This window comes from Mesoplodon bidens (genome assembly GCF_964165515.1).
Source record: "Mesoplodon bidens genome assembly, chromosome: X".
In the NCBI taxonomy this organism is placed as follows: Eukaryota; Metazoa; Chordata; class Mammalia; order Artiodactyla; family Ziphiidae; genus Mesoplodon; species Mesoplodon bidens.
The window spans coordinates 28,497,801-28,525,715 of NC_138163.1; the positions used below are offsets into that span (position 1 = coordinate 28,497,801).

The 27,915-nt window shown below is 38.8% G+C and overlaps 1 protein-coding gene across 2 annotated transcripts in view; it reads left to right on the forward strand.

Annotated features, from left to right (window-relative positions):
* The first annotated feature begins 2,146 nt into the window (after window positions 1-2,146).
* Window positions 2,147-27,915, forward strand: part of ZNF280C (zinc finger protein 280C) — a 59,687-nt gene continuing 33,918 nt past the window's right edge. Inside the window, exons 1-6 of one of the 2 annotated variants that reach the window (XM_081221261.1) lie at window positions 2,147-2,258; window positions 11,320-11,365; window positions 11,489-11,535; window positions 15,735-15,884; window positions 26,591-26,656; window positions 26,756-26,892. In XM_081221261.1, coding sequence (XP_081077387.1) covers window positions 11,505-11,535; window positions 15,735-15,884; window positions 26,591-26,656; window positions 26,756-26,892 — 384 coding nt within the window. In that variant the 5' untranslated portion in view covers window positions 2,147-2,258; window positions 11,320-11,365; window positions 11,489-11,504. The other variant, XM_081221260.1, reaches the window with a different exon arrangement.

Here is a 27,915-nt window from a genome sequence, read left to right on the forward strand (position 1 = left end):
TATATCTATACAATAAAATATTATGCAGCCATAAATATGGAATGAACTACTGATACATGCTACTACATAGATTAACCTACCTCAAAAACATTATGGTTAGTGAAAGAAGCTAGACACAAAAAGCTGCATACTGTGATCCTATTTATGTGCAATGTCCAGAACAGGCAGATCTGTAGAGACACAAAATTGGTTGATAAAAAGTTGATAAATTATTCCAAACTCAAGTAGAAAAACATGTGAGTGTTGCATCTTTTGTGGGATACCCTTGATTCTATTTCCCTCCACTGGTTAAAAAAGGCCACGGGGTGTGTGTAGGAGGGAATTGGGAGTGGCTATTAACAAGTATGGGGTTTCTTTTGGGGGATGATGGAAATGTTCTGATTAAACAGTGGAGAGGGTTACACAATATTGTGAGTATATTAGAAATCACTGTATTTACACTTTAAAATGGTGTATTTTTATGTTAACTTATCTCAATTAAAAATTGCCCACAAAAGGCTATATAGGAGTAAATCCTGATGAATGGTGGTCCTGGAAGAAAAAAGAACACGTGGACAGTTAGTCAAGAGAATCAAAAGAGTGGTTTCCTAGAAGCTTGGGGAGGAGTTTTAAGGATAGAGTAGTCAAAATCATCCGAACAATTTCCCTTGTGCTGATTCCATTCTCACCAGGCGTCCTTTTTATTATAATTTGGCTTCTCATGTACATTTCCTTTTGAAAGAAAATTTGCTGACCAGAGTTTTTCAGTCTTCTTGGCTGTTACATTTTTTCCTGAAGAAAGAATAAATTGGATTGGAATTTTTGTTTGTTTTATAACAATTTCTGGTCCTCCCTCTGAGGCAGATTGACTCTCCCTCCTCCTAATTTTAGTTCAGATGTGCAGGCTCATGACACTATACACAGAATTTGAGAGAAATTTTATTACTCAAGGGGCCCCCCACGGAAAGCAGGGGGGCCAAAATGGTCAGGACTGTCTTGAGAGAGAGGCAGAGGGAGTGCGTTGGGCCTTTATAGTCTTTAGGCAGGGGACTGGGGAAAAGCACTCCCTCATTAGCTGTAGGTTTGCAAGTTTTAAATTTCCCACCTGCGCCAAAGGAGGAGTCAGGCTGGAGAGTTGCGAGTTTGAAATTTCCCACGAGGGTGAAGGCGCCAGGACTGTAAATTTGCTAGTTTTAAGTTTGCTACTGACAACATGGAAGAGGGAGCTGGGCTTTCTTATCAGCTTGTCCAGAAGTGGGGAGCAATCTATGAATACTTTAAGATTTTGGAACTTTAAACTTTCCAAGTTCGTTATTTTGATTATTCTCTGTATATCAGGGCCAGTAGCAAAGAGCAGTATAGGTGAGAAAGAAGAAACTAGCTCAAATAGAAGAATTGGTAGAGTTCAGTGGCTGATTGAGCTTACATGTGTGTTAAGGAACTACTGAGGCAAGATTTTAAGTCTTAAGAGGAGGAACACTAGTGCCATAGACCTTGTGAGGAAAATTGGGAGATAAAATTTTCTATACTGTTTAGTACACATTGTTTAGAATATGTCTGTGCAAGCAGTATCTTGCAAGTGTTTTTCTTGTAAATGTATTTTTTCTTAACATTTTAATAACTATTATAGACGACTATATGACCAAGTTAGGAATAATAGAGATGCAACCAAAATCATATTTTTAAAAGTAAATTTAGTAAAATTAACCAGTTATTTAAAATAACCTGATTTTTATTCCTTTCACTCATCTGATTTATGTCTTCACCTCTTGGGTACAGTATTTTTTTTAATTGGTGCTTCTAGCCCTTACACACTGGGAGGACCCAGAATTCACGTTTCCATGTGCTCACATTTCATGTGTAGCCCTGATTTCGGGATTGCAACACGGGCTAGACAGTTGTCTGGCCGAGGAGATAGGCATCAGCCCAGACCCTCGTCCTGACGCGCGGAATGTGGCCCACAGCACACCACCCGCAGGCAGAGCACCGCTGCCTTCGAGAATGTGTAAGGCCGCGCACATGTCCTCGCCCGCCCTCCCTGGTCCGTTAGAAAAGAAACCCGGATGTTTGGGGGGCGGGGGAGAAGCTGGCGTCTACCCATGAGTCAGCGCGCGTAGTTATATACTTCTCCCCTCCTCAGAGGTGCTCGTTCCGCGCCGATAGTCGCCCCAGGAGGTGGCTGTGGCTGAGGCCGCCGCCTAATTTTTTCACGCTCCTCCCTTTCCTCCTCCTCTTTCTCCTCCTCCGAGTCCCAGTCAGCCCGACCTGCTCCGCTCGCGGTAAGTGTCCCCCGCCCCCGCCTACGCCACGCGGAAGCAGGCAGGGGCTCTCCCGTGAGGCGACGGCCACCGTACTCTGAGGGCAGCTGAGGTGGCCCGGCCGTGAGGACTGCAGATCGAGGGTCTGGATGCTGGCGTGCGTCGCCAGGATGGCCCAGGGCGCGGGGGAGGGGACGGACTTGGGGGCGCGGTGGCGGGTGGGCCACCATCTTGCACCAGCCCGGCGGGGGGAGGCATCTCGGAAAGGTAACTGCTTGGCGGCAGCCGTTGGCGGCCTGAGGGCTGGGGTCACTCGGGTTGCCACTGCTGCCTCCTCACCTTCCGGGACCTATGTGTCGGTCGGTCCCAGCCTGGTTTTGGCTTTTCTTTCTGGAGGCAACTCCCTTTGGTCTTTTGTATATATTATGCCGATGTTTGGCGAGACCCGCCCATCCCCGGCTCTTCAGTCATAGGGATAGAAACCAGAGAGGGTTCCGAACTTTCTGGCCTCAGGGCCTCTTGGGCCCCTCCTTTCTTTCTGTCCTGATTCCCCCCCACCCAGGTTACTGGTCATTCTAATGCTCACACCCTTGTTCTTGCCAAAGGGACTTCTCTCCTCCGTCATAGAAATCGTGCTCCATTCCGTTATTGTCTAGAGGAGAAGAGCCCTGAGGAGAAACGTGGAGTTAAGAGACACAGTTTTTTTAAGTGATCTTTGCAGGTTTTACTTAATGAGACGGAAAAAATTATCTCATTCTGAGGTTTTATCCTTCTCTAGACACGGAGGGAGTTCCTCTTAACTCATCTCAAGTTTTAATGCTTTTTTTAAAAAGGAGAAATCAGAGAAGAAAATGTCAAGTGAACCAGCTTCTACAAGCACAGGAGGTCTACATCCAAAGAGTTCTCTTTGTTTGCAAAGATTTTTTTAATCTGTGAACTTAAATTTTGCTTTTATTATTTTCAGGTTTCAACTGTGATTTCTAATGCCTTTTAGTGCCATTAAACATAAAATTAAAACCAAGAAGTAGAGTTTTAACTACAGAAGTCTGGTCTTAGCATTTGTGATGTGTCTTGCTTTGGGGGGGTTACAGTGAAAGCTCAAACTGTCTCCTTAAGCAGAAGCTTTACTAAGCCTATGAAGACACTGGGTTGCTTATAAAATTAAGGCTGTGTGCCCTTGATGTTTTAACATTTGTACAAGTCCCACTGCAGTTGTATCTTGCATTTGTATATCTCATGGCTATTACCTCTTTTGAGGTGGGCTGTGGGGTGTTGATAGAACTGTTTAGAAGGTGAGGAAACAGCCTCAAGGAGGAGACTTTACCGAGGTCATGGAGCTAGGAGTGATAGAACCAATTCTCGAACCTAGGTCTTCTGACTCCTCACCCAGTGCTCAGTTCACTATATTATGATCCATTTTTTTAATGAGAGTGAGGTGGTCAAGGAGAATAAGCATGGAGGCTCACCTAAAATATATAAGTAACACTTTTCAATTCTCTTTTCCTTTATATTTAAAATATTTAAGACTTCATATCAACACAACATTGTAAATCAACTACACTTCAGTAAAATATTTTTAGAAGACTTCATATCTTTTCAACTTTTTTAATTTAAATAATATTGTTATTATTCCCAAGCATGTTGAAAAGTTGAAAAAAGTTCTACGTTGAAGGGATCCAAATTTCAGCTTCTTCTCTTCAACCCCTTTTCCCCAGTTGAAGGGATCCAAATTTCAGCTTCTCTTCAACCTCTTTTCCCCAGTTAAGTTTTCTAGTCCAATCTGATTTTTTCAGCCCAGGGTTTTACTTCTCAGCATCAGCTTTCTTAGTGGAAGAGGAGAGTAAGGGGAAAGGATATATAATTCTGTACCTCCTCTTCTATCCAATTTGTTTTCTTTATTCAAGAGGACATTTAGAACCATACCCAAATTTTTCTGTTGTTCTTGTTATACCAGTTGGACAGGGGCAATACCTAAATGAATAGCAATTTTTGTGAACAGAAAGTAACCCATAGTTTTAGTGACAGATAGGATATTGGAAATTTATATGGAAAATGTGCTTTATTTCGAAAGTGACTTTTCAAAGATCAGAAATATTTGACATATTCACTAATTAAATACGTAGCCCTGAATATTTTTTCTTCTTGCTTCAGAGAAGGACTTAAAATATATATGATTTTCAGTCAGGTTGTTTTAAATAATGACCCCAGAAGACTTGTTTTACTCAGTAATTTGTATTAAACGTGTCTAGACTTTTTAAATTCATTCATTGCAAAGCAGTTTTCTTTTAAGAAGTGTTTTTAATAATAGTATATCAGGAAAAGTAGTCATCCCTATGTACCATCTGGGTCCAATGGACAATTTTTATTTCATCTTTTATATTATAAGTCATTTTAGAAATAATTTACATAAGAATAAAGAAATAGTGAAACCAGTTTTATTAGGTATTTAATAAGTGTTTAGACATGGTGTACTTCTTTGTATATACCTAGAAGAACTAAAAAATACATTCCAGAAGCTGATAAAAGAATCCACTTTTCTTTTTTTTTTTTTTTTTTTTGCGATATGCGGGCCTCTCACTGTTGTGGCCTCTCCTGTTGCGGAGCACAGGCTCCGGATGCACAGGCCCAGCAGCCATGGCTCACGGGCCCAGCTGCTCCGTGGCATGTGGGATCTTCCTGGACCGGGGCACAAACCCATGTCCCCTGCATCGGCAGGCGGACTCTCAACCACTGCGCCACCAGGGAAGCCCTCCACTTGTCTTTTGTTAAGACAGATATTAAAGACACTTGCAAAAACGTAAATCATTGTCATTCTTCTCCTTAAATTTTTTGTTTTTGAAATTGGTTATTTTAATTAAAAATATTTATATGGACATGTAATGGACTTATTATTACTTTAAATAAATTAATATATATTGAATTTTTTCTCAGTTTCAATTTCTAATATGGTAAGTATCAAGAGATATAATCCACATAAACAGGAGGCTCATTGGGGTCCTCAATAAGTTTTAAGAATGAAGAGTGGACCTGAGCCCAAAAAAGTTTGAGAACTGCTGATCTGGTGTTCTTTATTTGTGACAGTATTTTAACAGTTCTATACGTGAACTAGAATTTTGTTTCTTCTTAGTGCTTATATTCATCAACTTGTATGATTTTCAGTAAAGAAGGAACATTTGAGCAAAATAATGCAAAGTATTGTACAGTAATTTTTCATGTGCTTCATTTAACCTTCCAGTAGTGCTGCAAGGAAGGTGTTACTGTTTTCATTTTACAGATAGAAAAACTAAGTTCAAAGAGGCCAGTTAAATATCTGTAGGTTTGGCAACCAGAAAGTGGTAGACTTCAAATTCCCACTCAGTTATTCAGCCCCTATGTCCAGTATTCCCATAATTGTGCTCCATATTTTTACTTGATATTTTCCCAGTGGATCAGTTTTATTCCTATAAAATGTGAATTAATTAAGAATATATACTCCCTGAAGTTACTTTAGGAATTAGTGATTATAGAATATATTATGAAAGGGACTTCCCTGGTGGCACAGTGGATAAGACTCTGTACTCCCAATGCAGGGGGCCTGGTTCGACCCCTGGTCAGGGAACTAGATCCCACATGCATGCTGCAACTAAGAGTTCACGTGCCGCAACTAAAGAGCCCACCTGCTGCAACTAAGAGATGGTGCAACCAAATAAATAAATATTTTTTAAAGAATATCTTATGAAACTTATTAAAACATTTATTATATAGTTTGTCTTTGAAAGGCCAATTATGCATTTGTCTTTTCTCCAGGTTATATCTTTTACATAGCAATTACAATAAAAACATCTTATAGATAAAATCTTTACCCTGAATATGATCTAAAAATTACTTTGCAGAAAGTAAATTTTATTAGAGGGGTGGTCCATCCCAAGAGCTAATTTTAAAATGTTTTAAAATATAGACAATCTTTGCAAAGTATTATGCTAATGAATTTTAAATCTTAGTGTCAACTAGCAATTTTCTACATATAGATGAAGTATGAAAGTCAACAGACAAAAGTTGAAAACTTAAATTAGGGGGGAAATAGTAGAGTTATTAAAGATCTGCTCAAAATGTACATGGACTTCATGTGTTCAGGCTTTCAAAAAAATAAATCATTTCCACAATATAAAAACTTCTTGGACAAAGAAAAGATGATGAGTCTATATTTTCCTTCTAAATTATATGTGATTTGTTCCCAAAACCTGGTTTGAGAGTTTGAATTGTTTAGGTGCCAGTGAAATTGTCTAAGAAACCAAGGTATAACCCAGTGTTTCTTGGATTTGAGTACCGTACCAATTAATTCCTATTATAAGGAAAACATTTTCACAGACACCCTCTTACTTAAAATGTTTAAATATTCTTAGAGTTCTTGTACAATCATAAAACAAAATAATGAAAACTGCAAAATCAGTGCCATTTGAATCAACTTTAATACATTGAATAATGTATTTTGGAGAAACAAAGTCACTGACTACTTTTTTTGAGTTTTTCATATCCATGATTCATATCTATCTAAACAGTAGCAAGATTTTTCTGTTTAAACTTTTTCAATACCTTCATTTCTCTAGCTAACCATAAATACTGTCATTTTCCTTGCATTTAGTATAAATGCCTCATTTAGATATTCCCTCCTTCTGTTCTTTTATTATTAGCCAGCAGCAGTAAAAGTGATAGTACTTGATGACAATGCAATAGTAAATACAGACAGAAACATGAGTACTGGTATGATCTAACAGTTCCTCTTCTAAGTATTTATCCAGAGGAAACAAAAACACTAACTCAAAAAGATATCTGCACCCCCATGTTCATTGCAGCAGCATTGTAGTATAATGTTATAATATTATTGTAATAGCCAAGACATGGGAAAACCTAAGTGTCCATCTTTAGATGAACAAATAAAGAAAATGTGGAATACTATTCAGCCATAAAAAAGAAAGAAATCTTGCCATTTGCGACAACATGAATGGACCTTTAAGGCATTACACTAAGTCAGACAAAGACAAATAACATATAATCTCACTGGTATGTGGAATCTTTAAAAACACACACACACACCTCATAGATACAGAGAACAGATTGGTGGTTGGGGGAGAGGGGGACAAAATTGGGTGAAGGTGGTCAAAAGGTACAAACTTCCAGTTATAAAATAAGTCCTGGGGATGTAATATAGTGTGGTGACTACAGTTAATAAGACTATTGTATATTTGAAGGTTGCTAAGAGAGTAGATCTTAAAAGTTCTCATCACAAGAAAAAAAAATTGTAACTATATGTGGTAATGGATGTTAACTAGACTTACTGTGGTGATCATTTTGCAATATGCACATATATCAAATCATTGTGTTGTACACCTGAAACTAATATAATGTATGTCAGTTATATCTCAGTTTTAAAAAATGTGAGTACTGAAATTATGTGACAGAGCTTCATTATAAAGTAGTCATTCAGATGATCCTTGGAGTATGCTTATGTTAATTTTTTAGATAGCAAAACAATGTATTGTTTTAGAGCTTTCTTGTACCATCTGGAATATAAGTATTTTCCCAGAGGTCTGTTAGTTTCAAAAATGTTGGGGTAATTTGTTGGAAAGTGCATTATTAATCTTGAATGTAAGTACCAGAAACTTAACTCAAAGTAGTTTGACCAGAAATGAACAATTATTCCCTCTCTTAACTGAAAAGTTCTAGTAGCTACTTTGCCTCCAAGCATGGCTTAGGTGTTTAGATGGTAGCAAAAGAACTTGAATGTCTCCCTGTCCTACCCTCTTTTTCTCTACTCCATAATCTTATGGTTTTGCTATTCTCTTTGTTGGCGTCTTTCTTAGGTAGTCTTTCTCCACATAGGGACTTCCATCACCACCAGACTTATATCCTACCAGCTTAATACATGCTTAACAGCTTTATTGAGCTATAATTCACATAACATACAATTCACCCATTCAATGTACAATTCAGTGATTTTAGTACATTCACAGTGTTGTGCACCCATCACCACAATCAATTTTAAAACATTTTCGGACTTCCCTGGTGGTGCAGTGGTTAAGAATCTGCCTGCCAATGCAGGGGACACAGGTTCGAGCCCTGGTCCGGGAAGATCCCACATGCCACGGAGCAGCTAAGCCCGTGCACCACAGCTACTGAGCCTGTGCTCTAGAGCCCATGAGCCGCAACTACTGAAGCCCAAGGGCCTAGAGCCCGAGCTCTGCAGCAAGAGAAGCCACCGCAGTGAGAAGCCTGCACACCACAACAAAGAGTAGCCCCCGCTCACCGCAACTAGAGAAAGCCCGTGTGCCACCATAAATAAATAAATATTTTCTAAAAAACAAAAAAAATTTAATCACCCCATAAAGAAACCCCCCATACCCATTAGAAGTCACTCCTTATTTTCCCCCCAACCCTCCCAGCCCTAAGCAGCCACTACTCTACTTTCTGCCTTTATGGATTTGCCATTTCTGGACATTTCATATAAATGAAATCATACAATATGTGGTCTTTTTGACTGGTTTCTTTCATTTAGTATAATGTTCTCAAGGTCGGTCCATCCATCCATCCATTTTGTAGTATATATCAGTACTTCATTCCTTTCTATGACAGTATTATTCCATTGTATGGATATATCACATTTTGTTTCTCCATTAATCAGGCATTTGGGTTGTTTACTTTTTGCTATTATCAATAATACTGCTATGAACTTTCATCTGCAAGTTTTTGTGTAGACATACGTGTTCAATTCTCTCTTGCTAGGAGTGGAATTGCTGGGTCATATGGTAACTTTAAGTTTGTGAGGAATTGCCAAAGTGTTTTCCACAGTGTCTGCACCATTTTATACTCCTACCAGCAGTGTATGAGGGTTCCAATTTCTCCATATCCTTGCCAACACTTGTTATTGTCTGTCTTTTTGGTTATAACCATCCTAGTGGGTGTGAAGTTGTATCTATTACTTTTTAAAATATTTTATTTTGTGGTAAAATACACATAACATACAATTAACTATTGTAACTATTTTAATCCACTAATGTTTTTTTTTTAATTTTTGTAGAATTAACTCTTAAAAGATAGTTGAATTTTAGATGCATAAAAGCTGAAACAAAATATATGTATGTAAATTATAATTATAATTATTTATACATGCAGTCTCCAAAAACTGAATGGGTTGTGCTGGAGGAGGTCTTTCATTAGTCAGTTACTTGGAATTAGTCAGTTACTTGTCAATAGCTGAGGTGGAGAGTTCTTTTCCGCTTATTTTGGTGCCAACTCTGAGTTGCAGAACCTAGAGACCGTTTGGAGTTGCTCTTACAGGGATTCTAAGATACTTCTTGCATATTTTGCTAGATATTCCATTTCTCTAACAGATGATTTAATGTCCCATGGAATTCCTTGCCTTGCCACCAAAACTGTTAGTTTTTGGGGGGGCTCAACTACCTTATTGGATAGCACAGCTTTAGACTGAAGTTATGGTTCTAATGGCATCTGAGAGTGTTTATGAATGTACCAATTGAGGCTCCTTGGTGGCTGCTATCAGCCTCAGAAGGTACCGCTGTAGTCATGGGCAGTGGATATGACTTGTTTATATAGACTACTTGTACATTTAGTACCAATTTAGGGTATTTGTACCAATAGATATTGTATATGATCATTTAATAAAAGGATTCTGTATGAATCTCAAATGCTGTACAGTTGTGACTCTTAAAAAATGTTCTGTATTCTTCATAGCAGTAGGTCCTTAATGCTGAGCGAGAATTGTCGTGTATTTATCTACTTGACATATGCATTACCTTAATTCTCGTTTAGGGACAAGCAATAACTATTCAAATAATTGAGTTCAGAGGTTTCAATAGCCAAACCTCAGAAATAGGGGTATTTACTTAAGTACAGAATTCACTAGAGATTCTTGTAATAGTAATTCAAACATTTATACCAGTAACTTCTTCTGGAGTTAAAGTCGGTTTTTTCCTTTGATCTAATTCAGTCTAAATGATTTGGAATTGGAAAAAGCAAGAAAGCTTGCTTTTGCTACTCTGAGGATTATGACAAATGTGGAAACTCAGTTAACTCTATTTATCTTAATACTTTAGATTATTGATGTTTAAGTTTTAACTTTTTTAAATAGCTGAAATAGTTTTTTAAGCATGTTTATCTTGTATGTAAAAAGATGTGTATGTGCATGAGAATTCAGAACAGAAATTCCTGTTTTAAAGAAAGCAATTTAAATGTTTTTTTGAAAATGTTTAATGTAACAGCTTTTTTTTTTTTTTTTTTTTTTTTGTGGTACGCGGGCCTCTCATTTTTGTGGCCTCTCCCGTTGCGGAGCACAGGCTCCGGACGCTCAGGGCAAGTGGCCGTGGCTCACGGGCCCAGCCGCTCCACGGCATGTGGGATCCTCCCGGACCGGGGCACAAACCTGTGTCCCCTGCATCGGCAGGCGGACTCTCAACCACTGCACCACCAGGGAAGCCCTGTAACAGCTTTTTTAAAAGCCCAAAGAAACATAGACATTATTAGATTGTAAACTTCTGAAGGCAAGGACTATGATTTCTTCATCTTAATTTTTTCCCTAGAACTGAGCACATTTCATTGAGTACAGAAGGCAAAGAGTAATTATTTTTAATGAGTTAATCTATGATCAAATGTATCCAACTAATTTTCTGTTCTTTTGTTAGTGTTGATAAGAAACAAAACCTAAAAATTTCTTTGAATGTGTTTTTTTATAATATTAATTTATTTCTGAAATGTAAAGAACAACAGTTAAAGATTAATATTACTTAGCATTTCAAAATTCAGATTTACTAAAGCATGTATTACAGGGTGATTACTCATTTACAGAAGGGTCTCTTTCAAAAATTATTTGTAATTTAATAATTTCAGATTTCTTCAAATAATAAATGCTTATTACATTCAGCATTTTATTTACAAAATTTGCATTCATTCAGGAATGAGCCAATTATGGAAAGTGAGTAGCATGTGTATATCAAACTCAAAAGGTAAACTTTTTGTAGAGAAAAATATTTAATGTGTGTACATTTAATTTAACAAATCCACCCTAATAGTAAGTATCTTTATTTTATAGGGCAGAAAACTAAGACCTAACTTGCTACCTTGTGTGGAGTCACGTGGTGAGTTTCTGGAGATTGAAATTAGACCCAAAGATTTCTGAATCCCAAGTATCATGTTTCAGTATATTTGGTGTTACTTAAAGTGACTCATAAAATTGATTGATGTCATGTGTTAATGCTTAGGTGAGTCTGCAACTTGATGGACAACGACAACCCTTTTCAACCAAAAAGTAAGTATTGCTGCTGCAAGTGATACTAGTGTACGTGGGTCTTGTACTGATAACCTTGCTTCATGAGAAAAGGTGAGAGAGACAGAGGTGGGCACGTTAAAAAAGCACACAAAAACATTAAAGTAATACCATAGTAAAAAAGAACTACATACAATAAAAATGTCAGTAAAGTAGAAATGAAGTGTTTCTTCCTCATTTCCAGAGATAACTACTATTATCGGTTTGGTATGCATAATCACAAACTGTTTTCTATGCATAGACAAAAAATAAATTATTTCTAAATAAGATCATACTGTATATGCTATTATGTGCCCTTAAAATTTTTTACTCAACCACCTATCTTGAATATATTGACAGTGTCGGTACCCAGTTAAAAAGAATGAGGAAGACCTATGTATCAACATGACATTAAGACCATGGTATTAACGTAGATATAAATTTCTTTATTATCAGTATACATGGGTCTCTCATTTTTTAAACTTGGCATTGCCTGACTTTGCCTAGTTCCTTAGCCCTTAGATTACCGCATGTTAAGTGCCTACTGCATATCCAGTAGACTACTGTGTGTAAAAGGAAATGTAAAGGAAGAAGAAAATATGTTCTTTACTCACAAGGAGCTTACTTTGGAGCTAGACATGTACAGTTAAGACACATTAAGAAATAGCAGTTGGAGATTATATATAGTATATTCTGAGTTGCCTGGCATAGGCTGTCAGTGTAGTAAAAGGTGGAAGAAAAACAGGGTCTAATAGTTTATCGAGGAGTTACAATTGAACCAAGAGTTGGGAAGGAGTAGGGAATTAATATTTTGTTGAGTATTGCTTGAAGTTAGATACTTCATATAGCTTTTCCCTAAATCTATATTACCACTTCTATTAGGTAGATATTACACCCATATTTTAGGTGAGGAAACAGATTCAAGTAATTTCTCCAGAGTTACATTAGAAATGGTGCAATGAAGATTTGAACTATTCAATTTGATGTCAAGTCCATGCTCTTTCTACTATACTTGAATAATATGGACAGTATAAGGTAAGGAGGAAGGGTATTTTAGATGGAAAAACAGTACAAATGAGGGCTCTGAGGGACACAATATGCAAATGCTAAACTATGAATTACACTTTTAATTATTTCACTTAGAACATTCTGTATATATTTTTTTAAGTAAGGTTTGGAAAAGAGGTTCTTAAAATTGGTTACATTTGGGAGAGTGGAAGATTTTTTTATTTTGTTTTATGGTAGGTGAACTACTAAGCATTAAACAACACTATGCTAAGAAATTATTTGTATAGAAGGGGAAACTACATTTTAAAAATTTGTTAGAAAATAGCACCAATTTATTAAAGTGTTTCTTTTGTATGCCATCCCCAAATCATTATATTCACATGGTACCTTTTAATTTTGAGTCAAAAGTAGAAATGACATTGTTTTAATCTAGTAAAATTACCTTTAGAAATTATTTAAAAGATAAATGTTAGATATCATTGTCTAATAAAAAAAGGATATCACTGTCTAAGCCAGAACTCTAGAGTTATTATTTTGTTTTGTTTTTATTTTTTCAAAGTTGTTAGCCCATCCACATCTTACTCCATATATCTAGTGCCACTTATATCCATCTTCATTGCTATTATTTTAATTTGGGTGAATTTTTAAAAATAATATATAATTTTAAAAAGACAATCAGAAATTTATAGGTTGCATACCCACAGATTCTTGAAAAGTGAGAGAGCAAGCAAGAGAGAGGTGTGTGTGTGTTTTGGGCCTATGTACTCCCTGTTTTTTCAAGACATCCACTTTGAATAGTTTAGCTGTTTTTCTAATAATTAGTTTCATATTTCTAAATTTTTGAAATATGTACTGCTGTCTCTTGAATCATCAGTTTTTGACATTATCTAATGATTTTTCCATTAAGGAATAGGAGGATTTTAGTTTTCGTACACTTAACCACCACCCCCAAGCACCTCCCAATGTAGTTATATCTCAATTTTTGGTTAAATCATATTTGATGTTTTTATTGTGATGACTGTAACAAATATTGTTTGCTGATGAGCATAGTATTGATATGATGGTAATAATATATTATGGATACATTTCCTTTTTTTAATATATATCCAGCAATTTAAATTTTTTGGTTTTTAAAATTTGCTAAATTTTATTAAAATTTATAGCCAAGTCTTCTCACACCCTTTTGTAGCCTCTTAAGTTGATTTTCTATATGGTAAAACTTGTCAGGTAATCTAACAATTTGATTGTTAATCTGTGTGTGTGTGTATGTGTATGTGTGTGTGTTTGGTCTCCTAGAGACATTCCTCCTGGGAGTAATGGTCGTCTCTACTCTGGCTGGTTGCTTTCTAGACCTGTTGAACAGCTATTGTCGTAGGACTTCCCTTTGTCTTTGTATTGTGTTCAATGTCATGTTTTCTGCATTCTGTGTCTTCCTCCTTAAGTCTCATATTTTGCTGGGGTCTTCCTAAGAAAGAAAGGGCGAATGGGAGGTAAATTTTGTGTGATGTTGCTGGTCTTTATTCTTTTTTTTTTTTTAAAGGTTGTGTATTTATTTATTTATTTTATTCATTATTTATTTTTGGCTGTGTTGGGTCTTCGTTGCTGCTCATGAGCTTTCTCTAGTTACAGCGAGCGGGGGCTATGCTTCGTTGCAGTGTGCTGGCTTCTCACTGTGGTGGCTTCTCTTACTGTGGAGCACAGGCTCTAGGCACACTGGCTTCAGTAGTTGTGGCACGCAGTCTCAGTAGTTGTGGTGCATGGGCTTATTTGCTCCGTGGCATGTGGGATCTTCCCGGACCAGGGCTCGAGCCTGTGTCCCCTGCATTGGCAGGCAGATTCTTAACCACTGCACTGCCAGGGAAGTCCCACTGGTCTTTATTCTTGCTGAAAGAATATGTAACTTCATGCTTGACAAAAATCTTGGCTGGGTATAGAATTCTAAATTGAAAATTATTTTTACTAAGACTTTTGAAATCATTATTCCAACTTTCTTCTCTCCCTCTCTCTCTCTCAGATTTTAGGATATTCTCTTTATTTCCAGCATTCTGAAATTTCATGATTTGTCCATCTACTGTAGGTTTTTTTCTTCATCATTGTGCTAGGTGCTGGTGGGCCCTTTCAATCTAGAGATTTATGTCCTTTAGAACTGGGAATTTTTCTTGTATTTTTCCTTTGATTATATCCTCTTTTTTCCTCTGTTCTTTTCTGGGCCTTTATTACATGAGTTGTACCTTTGAAATTGATTTTATAGCCAACTTGTCTTCTCTATTTAGTATATGTATACTTTTTGAGTTTTTCCACTTATGGGCTGTTTACCCAAATTTGGCATTTTATTTTTCTTTACTGAATTTTGGCTATTTTTAATCTTTTTGCTTTGTGAATATTACTATTTATAACGTTCCTGTCTTATCTCTTTAAAAATGCTAATTACAGTCTCTAATGTTTTCTCTTGTTCTCTGTATTATCTGTGTTTTCTTTAATATCTTTTGGTCCATTTTATTACTTTGGTCTTTCACATTGGAGATTTCAGTCATATTTCTGGGGCTTATTGGGTGTCTATCCATATTTAAGAATGAGGCACTAAAATGCTTCCTGGTATCTCTGTGTGATTGGTCAGCATTTGTAGGCTGGTGGTATCCACAGTATGTTCTTTACTTAGTTTCTTGAGGTGAGAAATGCGTAATCTGCTCTGGGATGGAATAAGCCTCACTTAATTATCCTATTTTCGTTCCAGCATCTCATCCCTGCCTTGTCCTGTGCCTGGTATCCCTGAATCTGGTTCAGTTTTTCTAGCATATCTCCCACCTGTTGCTTCTTATTCTCAGTTTATCTCCCTTTTGTTAATACAGAAGTTTGTGGGGGGGTTTCAGATAATAGGTACAGTTCTTTCATGGATATAATCATATTCTAGTCATAAAACTGAAACTCACTTTGATTGGATTTGATTGTTCCTAAAATTTATTAGCCACTGTAAATAACTACTGTCATCCATTATCTATCTAGCTAGATTAATTTTACTAGTTTAGATATTAGAGGTTGAGTTCCAAGTTTCATACTTCTGTTACCATTTACTGACAAATACCAGTTCAGTAATTGCTATCAGAATATTAAAGTACATCTTAAATATCATACTATGTATTGCAAAAAAAAGTGTTTAAAAAAATAAAATTTGATTCTCTCTTTTTGAAAATTAGATAATTCCAAAATGGCACAACTGTTCATGGAATGTGAAGAAGAAGATCTGGATCTATGGCAGAACAAAGTAGTAACAAGTAAGGATGAAGATGAGGAGGAGGAGGTGATCTTTATTGGAGAGGTAAAACCTTCAAGACCAGCCATTTCAAGTAAGCATTCACTTTGAGTGAAGCAAAGCTTTATAAGATGTTGCTTCTAATGGAAAACCTGGGGCTGTCTTATATGTCCTTGTTACTCTATAAGGAGCTGGAGGTGAGAGAGAGCATAGAGGTCAGTAAGAATTTGTGAGAATTGGAGGGAGAATGTGGTTGGGGAGTTGAACAAGGAGGTTGTGAGAGGTAAAAATGTCATATGAGAGAAAAGGAAAATGTTAACTAAATTACCTAAAGGTTAAGATTACCTAACAACATTGTAGGCCTTTTGAGATTAGAAATCATAATTTTATTGAAGCCAAGTAGCCTATTTACTTGTTTGTTAATTTTTCTTTTTTTCCCTTAAGCTCAAATGTACCCAGAAAAGGAAGTGTTGGAATGTTTTGCTTAAAATATCAGACTACTAAATAAGTTTTTGTTAGTCTCTGATGGAGTTTCTTACACACAGGCAAGTGCCTCATCAGAGTCATCTTGATTCATGGCTACAAAAATTAAAGGTGCTGGTCTGTGTGCCAACATGGCCGGTAGCTTCTGGCCACACCCATCTTTCAGCAACTCCTGATTACTGTATATTCATGAAGAATATACAGTGGCCTGATCTTCAGCTGCTATATTGGGATGATGCAAGCAGTCAGCACACTTAATCCTTAATCCACACTTTCTAGGAGAATATGTCCAGTGCCTTTGTGGATTTCTCGTAGAGTAATTAGACTTGACATTGTTATAATGTTAAAGTGAAGATATTAATGATACTTGTTAAGATGTCCAATCAGAAACGTGTAAAATGCAGAGGAACAACATACTGAGTTTCAGCGGAGAATGAAGAAACAGATTCTCATTATACTTACTTTTGTTAAGCCAGGAGAATTTACCAAAGAATGTAGCCAGCCTACCAGTGTTTTCTTACTTACTATGGCAGTGCATAATAGTGTAGTTTAGAGAAAAGTTTGTAACTTTCTGAAAGCCTAGTTCTTACTTCTCTTGACTCTAAACTTAGAATAGCACTTCTATTCAGTTTTATAAAAGGTAGAATAATTTAATTTAGTTTAATTCTCGGTATCACTTCCTGTGGCAAATTGAGAGATGCTAAGTGGAGTGCGACTTCAAGGAAGTAGGCATGTTGGCATACTTGCTGCTGATAGAGAAACAGAATATTATATTCTCTTAATGATTCCTAGTCACTGTGATTATTTTTATACTGAAATATCACCATATTTCAATATTATTCACATCATCTTATTGAAAGCATGACAGTTCACATTGGATTTATATCAGTTATAGATGACTAGTACTCAACTAGAATAATGTGTATTAGTTTTTTTTTAAATATCTATTTTTTAAATTAATTAATTTATTTATTTATTTTTGGCTGCATTGGGTCTTCATTGCTGCGTGCGGGCTTTCTCTAGTTGCAGCAAGCGGGGGCTACTCTTCATTGCGGTGCACAGGCTTCTCATTGCAGTGGCTTCTCTTGTTGTGCAGCACAGGCTCTAGGCATGCGGGCTTTAGTAGTTGTGGCACATGGGCTCAGTAGTTGTGGCTAGTGGGCTCTAGAGTGCAGGTTCCATAGCTGTGGTGCACGGGCTTAGTTGCTCCGCGGCATGTGGGATCTTCCGGGACCAGAGCTCGAACCCTTATCCCATGCATTGGCAGGCAGATTCTTAGCCACTGCACCACCAGGGAAGTCCTGTATTAGCTTTTTTTTTTTTTTTTTTTTTTTTAGTTTCTGCTTTATAACAAAGTAAATCAGTCATACATATACATCTGTTGCCACATCCCTTCCCTCTTGCATCTCCCTCCCTCCCACCCTCCCTATCTCACCCTTCCAGGCGGTCACAAAGCACCGAGGTGATCTCCCTGTGCTATGTGGCTGCTTCCCACTATCTATCTACCTTACATTTGGAACTGTATATATGTCCATGCCTCTCTTTCACTTTGTCACAGCTTACCCTTCCCCCTCCCCATATCCTCAAGTCCATTCTCAAGTAGGTCTGTGTCTTTATTCCAGTCTTAACCCTAGGTTCTTCATGGCATTTTTTTCTTAAATTCCATATATATGTGTTAGCATACAGTATTTGTCTTTCTCTTTCTGACTTACTTCACTCTGTATGACAGACTCTAGGTCTATCCACCTCATTACAAATAGCTCAGTTTCGTTTCTTTTTATGGCTGCGTAATATTCCATTGTATATATGTGCCACATCTTCTTTATCCATTCATGCGATGATGGACACTTAGGTTGTTTCCATCTCTGGGCTATTGTGAATAGAGCTGCAATGAACATTTTGGTACATGTCTCTTTTTGAATTATGGTTTTCTCAGGGTATATGCCTAGTAGTGGGATTGCTGGATCATATGGTAGTTCTATTTTTAGTTTTTTAAGGAACCTCCATACTGTTCTCCATAGTGGCTGTACCAATTCACATTCCCACCAGCAGTGCAAGAGTGTTCCCTTTTCTCCACACCCTCGCCAGCATTTATTGTTTCTAGATTTCTTGATGATGGCCATTCTGACTGGTGTGAGATGATATCTCATTGTAGTTTTGATTTGCATTTCTCTAATGATTAATGATGTTGAGCATTCTTTCATGTGTTTTCTGGCAGTCTGTATATCTTCTTCGGAGAAATCCCTATTTAAGTCTTCTGCCCATTTTTGGATTGAGTTGTTTGTTTTTTTGCTATTGAGCTGCATGAGGTGCTTATAAATTTTGGAGATTAATCCTTTGTCAGTTGCTTCATTTGCAAATATTTTCTCCCATTCTGAGGGTTGTCTTTTGGTCTTGTTTATGGTTTCCTTTGCTGTGCAAAAGCTTTGAAGTTTCATTAGGTCCCATTTGTTTATCTTTGTTTTTATTTCCATTTCTCTAGGAGGTGGGTCCAAAAGGATCTTGCTGTGATTTATGTCATAGAGTGTTCTGCCTATGTTTTCCTCTAAGAGTTTGATAGTTTCTGGCCTTACATTTAGGTCTTTAATCCATTTTGAGCTTATTTTTGTGTATGGTGTTAGGGAATGATCTAATCTCATACTTGTACATGTCCATGTCCACTTTTCCCAGCACCACTTATTGAAGAGGCTGTCCTTTCTCCACTGTACATTCCTGGCTCCTTTATCAAAGATAAGTTGGCCATATGTGTGTGGGTTTATCTCTGGGCTTTCTATCCTGTTCCGTTGATCTATCTTTCTGTTTTTGTGCCAGTACCACACTGTCTTGATTACTGTAGCTTTGTAGTATAGTCTGAAGTCAGGGAGCCTCATTCCTCCAGCTCCGTTTTTCATTCTCAAGATTGCTTTGGCTATTCGGGGTCTTTTGTTTTTCCAAACAAATTTTGAAATATTTTGTTCTAGTTCTGTGAAAAATGCCATTGGTAGTTTGATAGGGATTGCATTGAATCTGTAGATTGCTTTGGGTAGTAGAGTCATTTTCACAATATTGATTCTTCCAATCCAGGAGAATGGTATATCTCTCTATCTATTTGTATCATCTTTAATTTCTTTCATCAGTGTCTTATGATTTTCTGCATACAGGTCTTTTGTCTCCTTAGGTAGGTTTATTCCTAGATATTTTATTCTTTTTGTTGCACTGGTAAATGGGAGTGTTTTCTTGATTTCACTTTCAGATTTTTCATCATTAGTGTACAGGAATGCCAGAGATTTCTGTGCATTAATTTTGTATCCTGCTACTTTACCAAATTCATTGATTAGCTCTATTAGTTTTCTGGTAGCATCTTTAGGATTCTTTATGTATAGTATCATGTCATCTGCAAACAGTGACAGCTTTACTTCTTCTTTTCCAATTTGAATTCCTTTTATTTCCTTTTCTTCTCTGATTGCTGTGGCTAAAACTTCCAAAACTAAGTTGAATAAGAGTGGTGAGAGTGGGCAGCCTTGTCTTGTTCCTGATCTTAGTGGAAATGGTTTCAGTTTTTCACCATTGAGGACGATGTTGGCTGTGGGTTTGTCATATATGGCCTTTATTATGTTGAGGAAAGTTTCCTCTATGCCTACATTCTGCAGGGTTTTTATCATAAATGGGTGTTGAATTTTGTCGAAAGCTTTCTCTGCCATCTATTGAGATGATCATATGGTTTTTCTTCTTCAATTTGTTAATATGGTGTATCACATTGATTTGCATATATTGAAGAATCCTTGCATTCCTGGAATAAACCCCACTTGATCATGGTGTATGATCCTTTTAATGTGCTGTTGGATTCTGTTTGCTAGTATTTTGTTGAGGATTTTTGCATCTATGTTCATCAGTGATATTGGCCTGTAGTTTTCTTTCTTTGTGACATCCTTGCCTGGTTTTGGTATCAAGGTGATGGTGGCCTCGTAGAATGAGTTTGGGAGTGTTCCTTCCTCTGCTATATTTTGGAAGAGTTTGAGAAGGATAGGTGTTAGCTCTTCTCTAAATGTTTGATACAATTCGCCTGTAAAGCCATCTGGTCCTGGGCTTTTGTTTGTTGGAAGATTTTTAATCACAGTTTCAATTTCAGTGCTTGTGATTGGTCTATTCATATTTTCTATTTCTTCCTGATTCAGTCTTGGCAGGTTGTGCATTTCTAAGAATTTGTCCATTTCTTCCAGGTTGTCCATTTTATTGGCATAGAGTTTCTTGTAATCTCTCATGATCTTTTGTATTTCTGCAGTGTCAGTTGTTACTTCTCCTTTTTCATTTCTAATTCTATTGATTTGTGTTTTCTCCCTTTTTTTCTTGATGAGTCTGGCTAATGGTTTATCAATTTTGTTTATCTTCTCAAAGAACCAGCTTTTAGTTTTATTGATCTTTGCTATCGTTTCCTTCATTTCTTTTTCATTTATTTCTGATCTGATCTTTATGATTTCTTTCCTTCTGCTAACTTTGGGGGTTTTTTGTTCTTCTTTCTCTAATTGCTTTAGGTGCAGGGTCAGGTTGTTTACTCGAGATGTTTTCTGTTTCTTAAGGTGGGATTGTATTGCTATAAACTTCCCCCTTAGAACTCCTTTTGCTGCGTCCCATTGGTTTTGGGTCGTCGTGTCTCCATTGTCATTTGTTTCTAGGTATTTTTTTATTTCCTCTTTGATTTCTTCAGTGATCACTTCGTTATTGAGTAGTGTATTGTTTAGCCTCCATGTGTTTGTATTTTTTACAGATCTTTTCCTGTAATTGATATCTAGTCTCATAGCATTGTGGTTGGAAAAGATACTTGATACAATTTCAGTTTTCTTAAATTTACCAAGGCTTGATTTGTGACCCAAGATATGATGTATCCTGGAGAATGTTCCATGAGCACTTGAGAAAAATGTGTATTCTGTTGTTTTTGGATGGAATGTCCTATAAATATCAATTAAGTCCATCTTGTTTAATGTATCATTTAAAGCTTGTGTTTCCTTATTTATTTTCATTTTGGATGATCTGTCCATTGGTGAAAGTGGGGTGTTAAAGTCCCCGACTATGAGTGTGTTACTGTCGATTTCCCCTTTTATGGCTGTTAGTATTTGCCTTATGTATTGAGGTGCTCCTATGTTGGGGGCATAAATATTTACAATTGTTATATATCTTCTTCTTGGATCGATTCCTTTATCATTATGTAGTGTCCTTCTTTGTCTCTTCTAATAGTCTTTATTTTAAAGTCTATTTTGTCTGATATAAGAATTGCTACTCCAGCTTTCTTCTGATTTCCATTTGCATGGAATATCTTTTTCCATCCCCTTACTTTCAATCTGTATGTATCTCTAGGTCTGAAGTGGGTCTCTTGTAGACAGCATATATATGGGTCTTGTTTTTGTATCCATTCAGCCAATCTGTGTCTTTTGGTGGGAGCATTTAGTCTATTTACATTTATGGTAATTATTGATATGTATGTTCCTATTCCCATTTCCTTAATTGTTTTGGGTTCGTTATTGTAGGTCTTTTCCTTCTGTTGTGTTTCTTGCCTAGAGAAGTTCCTTTAGCATTTGTTGTAAAGCTGGTTTGGTGGTGCTGAAGTCTCTCAGCTTTTGCTTGTCTGTAAAGGTTTTAATTTCTCCATCAAATCTGAATGAGATCCTTGCTGGGTAGAGTAATCTTGGTTGCAGGTTTTTCTCTTTCATCACTTTAATTATGTCCTGCCACTCCCTTCTGGCTTGTAGAGTTTTTGCTGAGAGATCAGCTGTTAACCTGATGGGGATTCCCTTGTGTGTTATTTGTTGTTTTTCCCTTGCTGCTTTTAATATAATTTCTTTGTGTTTAATTTTTGACAGTTTGATTAATATGTGTCTTGGCGTATTTCTCCTTGGATTTATTCTGTATGGGACTCTCTGTGCCTCCTGGACTTGAGTAACTATTTCCTTTCCCATATTAGGGAAGTTTTCAACTATTATCTCTTCAAATATTTTCTCAGTCCCTTTCTTTTTCTCTTCTTCTTCTGGGACCCCTATAATTCGAATGTTGGTGCGTTTAATGTTGTCCCAGAGGTCTCTGAGACTGTCCTCTGTTCTTTTCATTCTTTTTTCTTTATTTTGCTCTGCATCAGTTATTTCCACTATTTTATCTTCCACCTCACTTATCCGTTCTTCTGCCTCAGTTATTCTGCTATTGATCCCATCTGGAGTATTTTTCATTTCATTTATTGTGTTTTTAATCTATGCTTGATTCATCTTTAGTTCTTCTAGGTCCTTGTTAACTGTTTCTTGCATTTTCTCTATTCTATTTCCAAGATTTTGGATCTTGGAAATAGAATCTTGGATCATCTTTACTATCATTATTCTGAATTCTTTTTCAGGTAGACTGCCTATTACCTCTTTATTTGTTAGGTCTGGTAGGTTTTTATCTTGCTCCTTCTCCTGCTGTGTGTTTTTCTGTCTTCTCATTTTGCTTATCTTACTGTGTTTGGGGTCTCCTTTTTGCAGGCTGCAGATTCGTAGTTCCCGTTGTTTTTGGTGTCTGTCCCCAGTGGCTAAGGTTGCTTCAGTAGGTTGTGTAGGCTTCCTGGTCGGGTGGGGGGACTAGTGCCTGTGTTCTGGTGGTTGAGGCTGGATCTTGTCTTTCTGGTGGACAGGTCCACGTCTGGTGGTTTGTTTTGGGGTGCCTGTGGCCTTATTATGTTTTTAGGCAGCCTCTCTGCTAATGGGTAGGGTTGTGTTCCTGTCTTGCTAGTTGCTTGGCATAGGGTGGCCAGCACTGTAGCTTGCTGGTCGTTGACCGAAGCTGGGTGCTGGTGTTGAGATGGAGATCTCTGGAAGATTTTCCCCGCTTGATATGTGGAGCTGGGAGGTCTCTTGTGGACCCGTGTCCTGAAGTTGGCTCTCCCACTTCAGAGGCACAGCACTGACTCCTGGCTGCAGCACCAAGAGCCTTTCATCTACCCAGCTCAGAATAAAAGGGAGAAAAAGTTGAAAGAAAGAATTAGTAGAAGAAAGAGAGAGAGAAAGAAAGGAAGAAGGAAAGAAAGGAAGGAAGAAAGAAAGGAGGGAGGGAGGGAGGAAGGACAGAAAGAAAGAAAGGAGGGAGGGAGGAAGGAACGAAAAAGAAAGAGTGAAAGGAAGAAGGGAGTTAGGGAGGGAGGAAGGAAAGAAAGGAAGAAAGAAAAAAAGAAAGAGAAGGAAAGAAAGACAGGAGGGAGGGAGGGAGGAAGGGAAGGTATGAAAAAAAGAAAGAGCAGGTAAAGTAAAATAGAATAAAGTATAAAATATAGTAGCATTATTAAAATTAAAATAATTATTGAAAAAAAACTGATAGAACCCTGGGACATATGGTGGAAGCAAAGCTGTACAGAGAAAATCTCACACAGAAGCATACACATATACATTCACAAAAAGAGAACTGGGGAAAAAAATCGAAAATTTTGCTCTCAAAGTCCACCTCCTCAATTTGGGATAATTCGTTGTAAAAAGAGGAAAAGGGGAAAAAGTCTGAAATCTTGCTCTCAAAGTCCACCTCCTTAATTTGGGATAATTCGTTGTAAAAAGAGGAAAAGGGGAAAAAGTCTTAAATCTTGTCCTCAAAGTCCCCCTCCTCAATTTGGGATGATTCGCTGTCCATTCATGCACTCCACAGACACAGGGCACATCAAGTGGACCGTGGAGCTTTAATCCGCTGCCTCCGAGGCTGCAGAGAGATTTCCCTGTCTCTGCTCTCACAGCTCCCGGGTCTCAGCCTTGGACCTGGCCCCGCCTCTGTGCGTAGGTCGCTGGAGGGCGTCCGTTCTTTGCTCAGTCAGGACGGGTTTAAAGGAGCCACTGATTCGGGGGCTCTGGCTCACTCAGGCCGAGGGGAGGGAGGGGCATGCAGTGCGGGGCGGGCCTGCGGCGGCAGAGGCCAGCGTGACATTGCACCAGCCCGAGGCGCTCCGTGCGCTTTCCCGGGTAAGCCGTCCCTGGGTCCCGGGACCCCGGCAGTGGCGGGCTGCACAGGCTCCCCGGAAGGCGGGGTGGACAGTGACCCGCGCTCGCACACAGGCCTTGTGGCGGCAGCAGCAGCAGCCCCAGCGTCCCACGCCCGTCTCCGGGGTCCACGCCTTTAGCCGTGGCTCACGCCCGTCTCTGGAGCTTCTTTAAGCAGCGCTCTTACTGCTCTCTCCTCGTGCACCAGGAAACAAAAGGGAAGAAAAAGTCTCTTGCCTCTTCGGTAGCTCCAGACTTTTTCCCCGGGCTCCCTCCGGGCTAGCCGTGTTGCACTAACTCCTTCACGCTCTCTTCCTGCCGCCAGCCCCAGTCCTCTCCCTGCACTCCGACTGAAACCCGATACCCGAGCCTCAGCTCCCAGCCCCACCCGCCCCGGCGGCCGAGCAGACAAGCCTCTCGGGCTGGTGTGTGCCTGAGGGCACCGGTCCTCTGTGCTGGAATCTCTCCGCTTTGCCCTCCACACCCCTGATGCTGTGCTCTCCTCCGCTACTCCGAAGCTTTCACCCTCCGCCACCCGCAGTCTCTGCCAGCGAAGGGGCTTCTAGTGTGTGGAAACGTTTCCTCCTAAATGGCTCCCTCCCACTGGTGCAGGTCCCGTCCCTATCCTTTTGTCTCTGTTTATTCTTTTTTCTTTTGCCCTACCCAGGTATGTGGGGAGTTTCTTGCCTTTTGGGGGGTCTGAGGTCTTCTATCAGCGTTCAGTAGGTGTTCTATAGGAGTTGTTCCATGTGTAGATGAATTTCTGATGTATCTGTGGGGAGGAAGGTGATCTCCGCATCTTACTCTTCTGCCATCTTCCTCCGGTCCCCAACACCAATCTTTTTCAAGTTCCACGTGCTGATCCAGACGTTTAGGACGGTGTTGGAGTCGCAGGCGCAGCTACGTTAGCTGCAAGTTGCGCACCTCTTCCCCGACTCCTCATCCAGAGTCCTAGCAGTGGCGGGCGGGTGAGCTTCGCAGCTTCCCCCGCCGGCCCCGCCCCACTCGCTCCCCTCCCACCGGCCCCAGCCTCAACAGAACCCCACAGGCCGCGCTTCGCCGGGGTGTCCCAGAGGCCCTGCCGCCCCCTGCAGCAGGATAGGCAACACTACCGCCCCTCACGGCCTTGCTCTACCAGGCCACCCGCCTAGCAAACCGCTCACCGCCACTGGGCGTTGGGGGCTGAGGCAACTCTCCCTGTATTAGTTTTAAGTGATTCTGTCAGAAAGAAAATTGACCCCAGTGAAATATCTTTTCTAAATAACTCAGAATTTAAATGATTTTATTGATGTTTTATGTGTGAGCCATAAAATATTTTAGCATATGGAACATGAGCTAAATATTTTAAAAGAACCACTGTAAGAGGGGGGATAAAAACTTGTGTTTGATACACTGCATTCACCAAAAAGTACTACAGGAATAGCTCTTTACTGGCTTGGGTAAGTACTTACCTTGAATTTCTGAACGAAAACAATACCAAGTTGTTTGAATGAGCAGATTTTTCTCCTAGAAGACTTCTGTAGCGCTTAGTCAGAAACCCTACTTTTGTGTGACCCTTTACTTTATAGAATTATTTTATGAGATCTGGTTCTTTTCTACTAGGAGGGGAAAAAGGAAATTTTTTGATGTCTTATGGGATTTTTTTGTCTGCTTTGTATCTTCTCCTGATTAGCAATTTTCCAAATTTTCATTTGATTTCTCAATAACCTAGACGTTATGGGTTCACATGGGTATAAGAGTGAGCAATTTTAAACTGATAGAGAAGGTCATGTCAGGCTCAAATTGACTTTTGGTGTAGTAGGTAGATATGAGATACTTTTGTAAACTCTAGATTCAATTTAGTCTGCAGTCTATGATGGTATCCCTTTCAGAAGTCAAGAGTAATGGTACAGGTAACCCATCAGCTTGCCCTTAATGAAACTTCCAGGCTTTTAGGGGTGTGAATGCGGCATGGAGATTGGGGAAGGGCTTGATTTCCAGTCACAGTAACCCAATTCTATGTACAACCCTGTCACCATTAAGAGAAAAAAATATACTTCAGCTATTGGTTATATATGGATATATTTTTGGAAAGTTTTTTCTATTATCTTAATATATATTTCATTCAAATAAATTTTTTTTTTTTTTTTTTTGCGGTACACGGGCCTCTCACTGTTGTGGCCTCTCCCGTTGCGGAGCACAGGCTCCGGATGCGCAGGCTCAGCGGCCATGGCTCACGGGCCCAGCCGCTCCGCAGCATGTGGGATCTTCCCGGACTGGGGCACGAACCCGTGTCCCCTGCATCGGCAGGCGGACTCTCAACCACTGCGCCACCAGGGAAGCCCCCAAATAAAAATTTTTTAAATAAATATAATTTTTACAGATATTTTGAACAGAAGTAGTCCCCGCTCATCTTCAAATGGAACGAAGAATGAGACAGTCAGACAAGGTATAGTATTATTGTATTACTTTAATTTTAAAGTGAAATATTTTGACAAAATTGGTTGTGTAGAGAAGTATTCAATATTTGTGTAATCTTAAAATACAGGTGTTACTGGTGATTTGCAGCCTACAAGTGAATACTACAGACACCCGACGTCAGATCCAGTGGCTGCCTTGCCTAGATTTCGTCCTGAATCTAAATCTTCACGTAGCTCTGGTATTGTTCAGAGCATGTCTGAACCTGTAAGTGTTTCTAAAACTACAGAATTAGATCAGAGACACAGTGGATATTATTATACCCAGTCAGAATTGTGGACTATCATAGTTAGTCACCATCCCAGTAGAAACATAATCACTATCAGAAAATGTCACCATCTTCAAAGTGAGAGAGTGGCATGGACATATATACATTACCACATGTAAAATAAATAGCTAGTGGGAAGCAGCCGCATAGCACAGGGAGATCAGCTCGGTGCTTTGTGACCAACTAGAGGGGTGGGATAGGGAGGGTGGGAGGGTGGGAGATGCAAGAGGGAAGAGATATGGGGACATATGTATATGTATAACTGATTCACTTTGTTATAAAGCAGAAACTGACACACCATTGTAAAGCAATTATACCCTAATAAAGATGTTAAAAAAAAAAAGGAGCAAGGGAAAGTGGAAGGGCTATTATAAACAAGGAGTCTGTGATTGGGAGATTGGGATTGACACATATATACCATTTTTTTAACATCTTAGAGTATAAAAAAAGAAAAAAAAATGTCACCATCTTTATGATGGCTCAGCCAATACCCAAAATAATAGCTGCAGGAACTAACTATCCAACCTGTCAATAAATCAGGTAATATTCTTAAATTAAATAGGTGTAATATTGAAAACTATGCTATCTAAAGGTGAGTAAGTATAATCAGTAGTGAATATTGCATAATGGCAACATTCTTAAGACAGTAAACTGTGAACCAGGCATTCTTAATTGGGAAGATTTTTCCAAGGTCATTATTATTTTTTTTTTTGCAGTACGCGGGCCTCTCACTGCTGTGGCCTCTCCCGTCGCGGAGCACAGGCTCCGGACGCGCAGGCCCAGCGGCCACGGCTCACAGGCCAAGCCGCTCCGCGGCATGTGGGATCATCCCAGACTGGGGCACGAACCCGCGTCCCCTGCATCGGCAGGCGGACTCTCAACCACTGCGCCACCAGGGAAGCCCCAAGGTCATTATTGCTGTTTATTTTGAAAACATACTTTCATAGTTTAGTTTTTAAAAC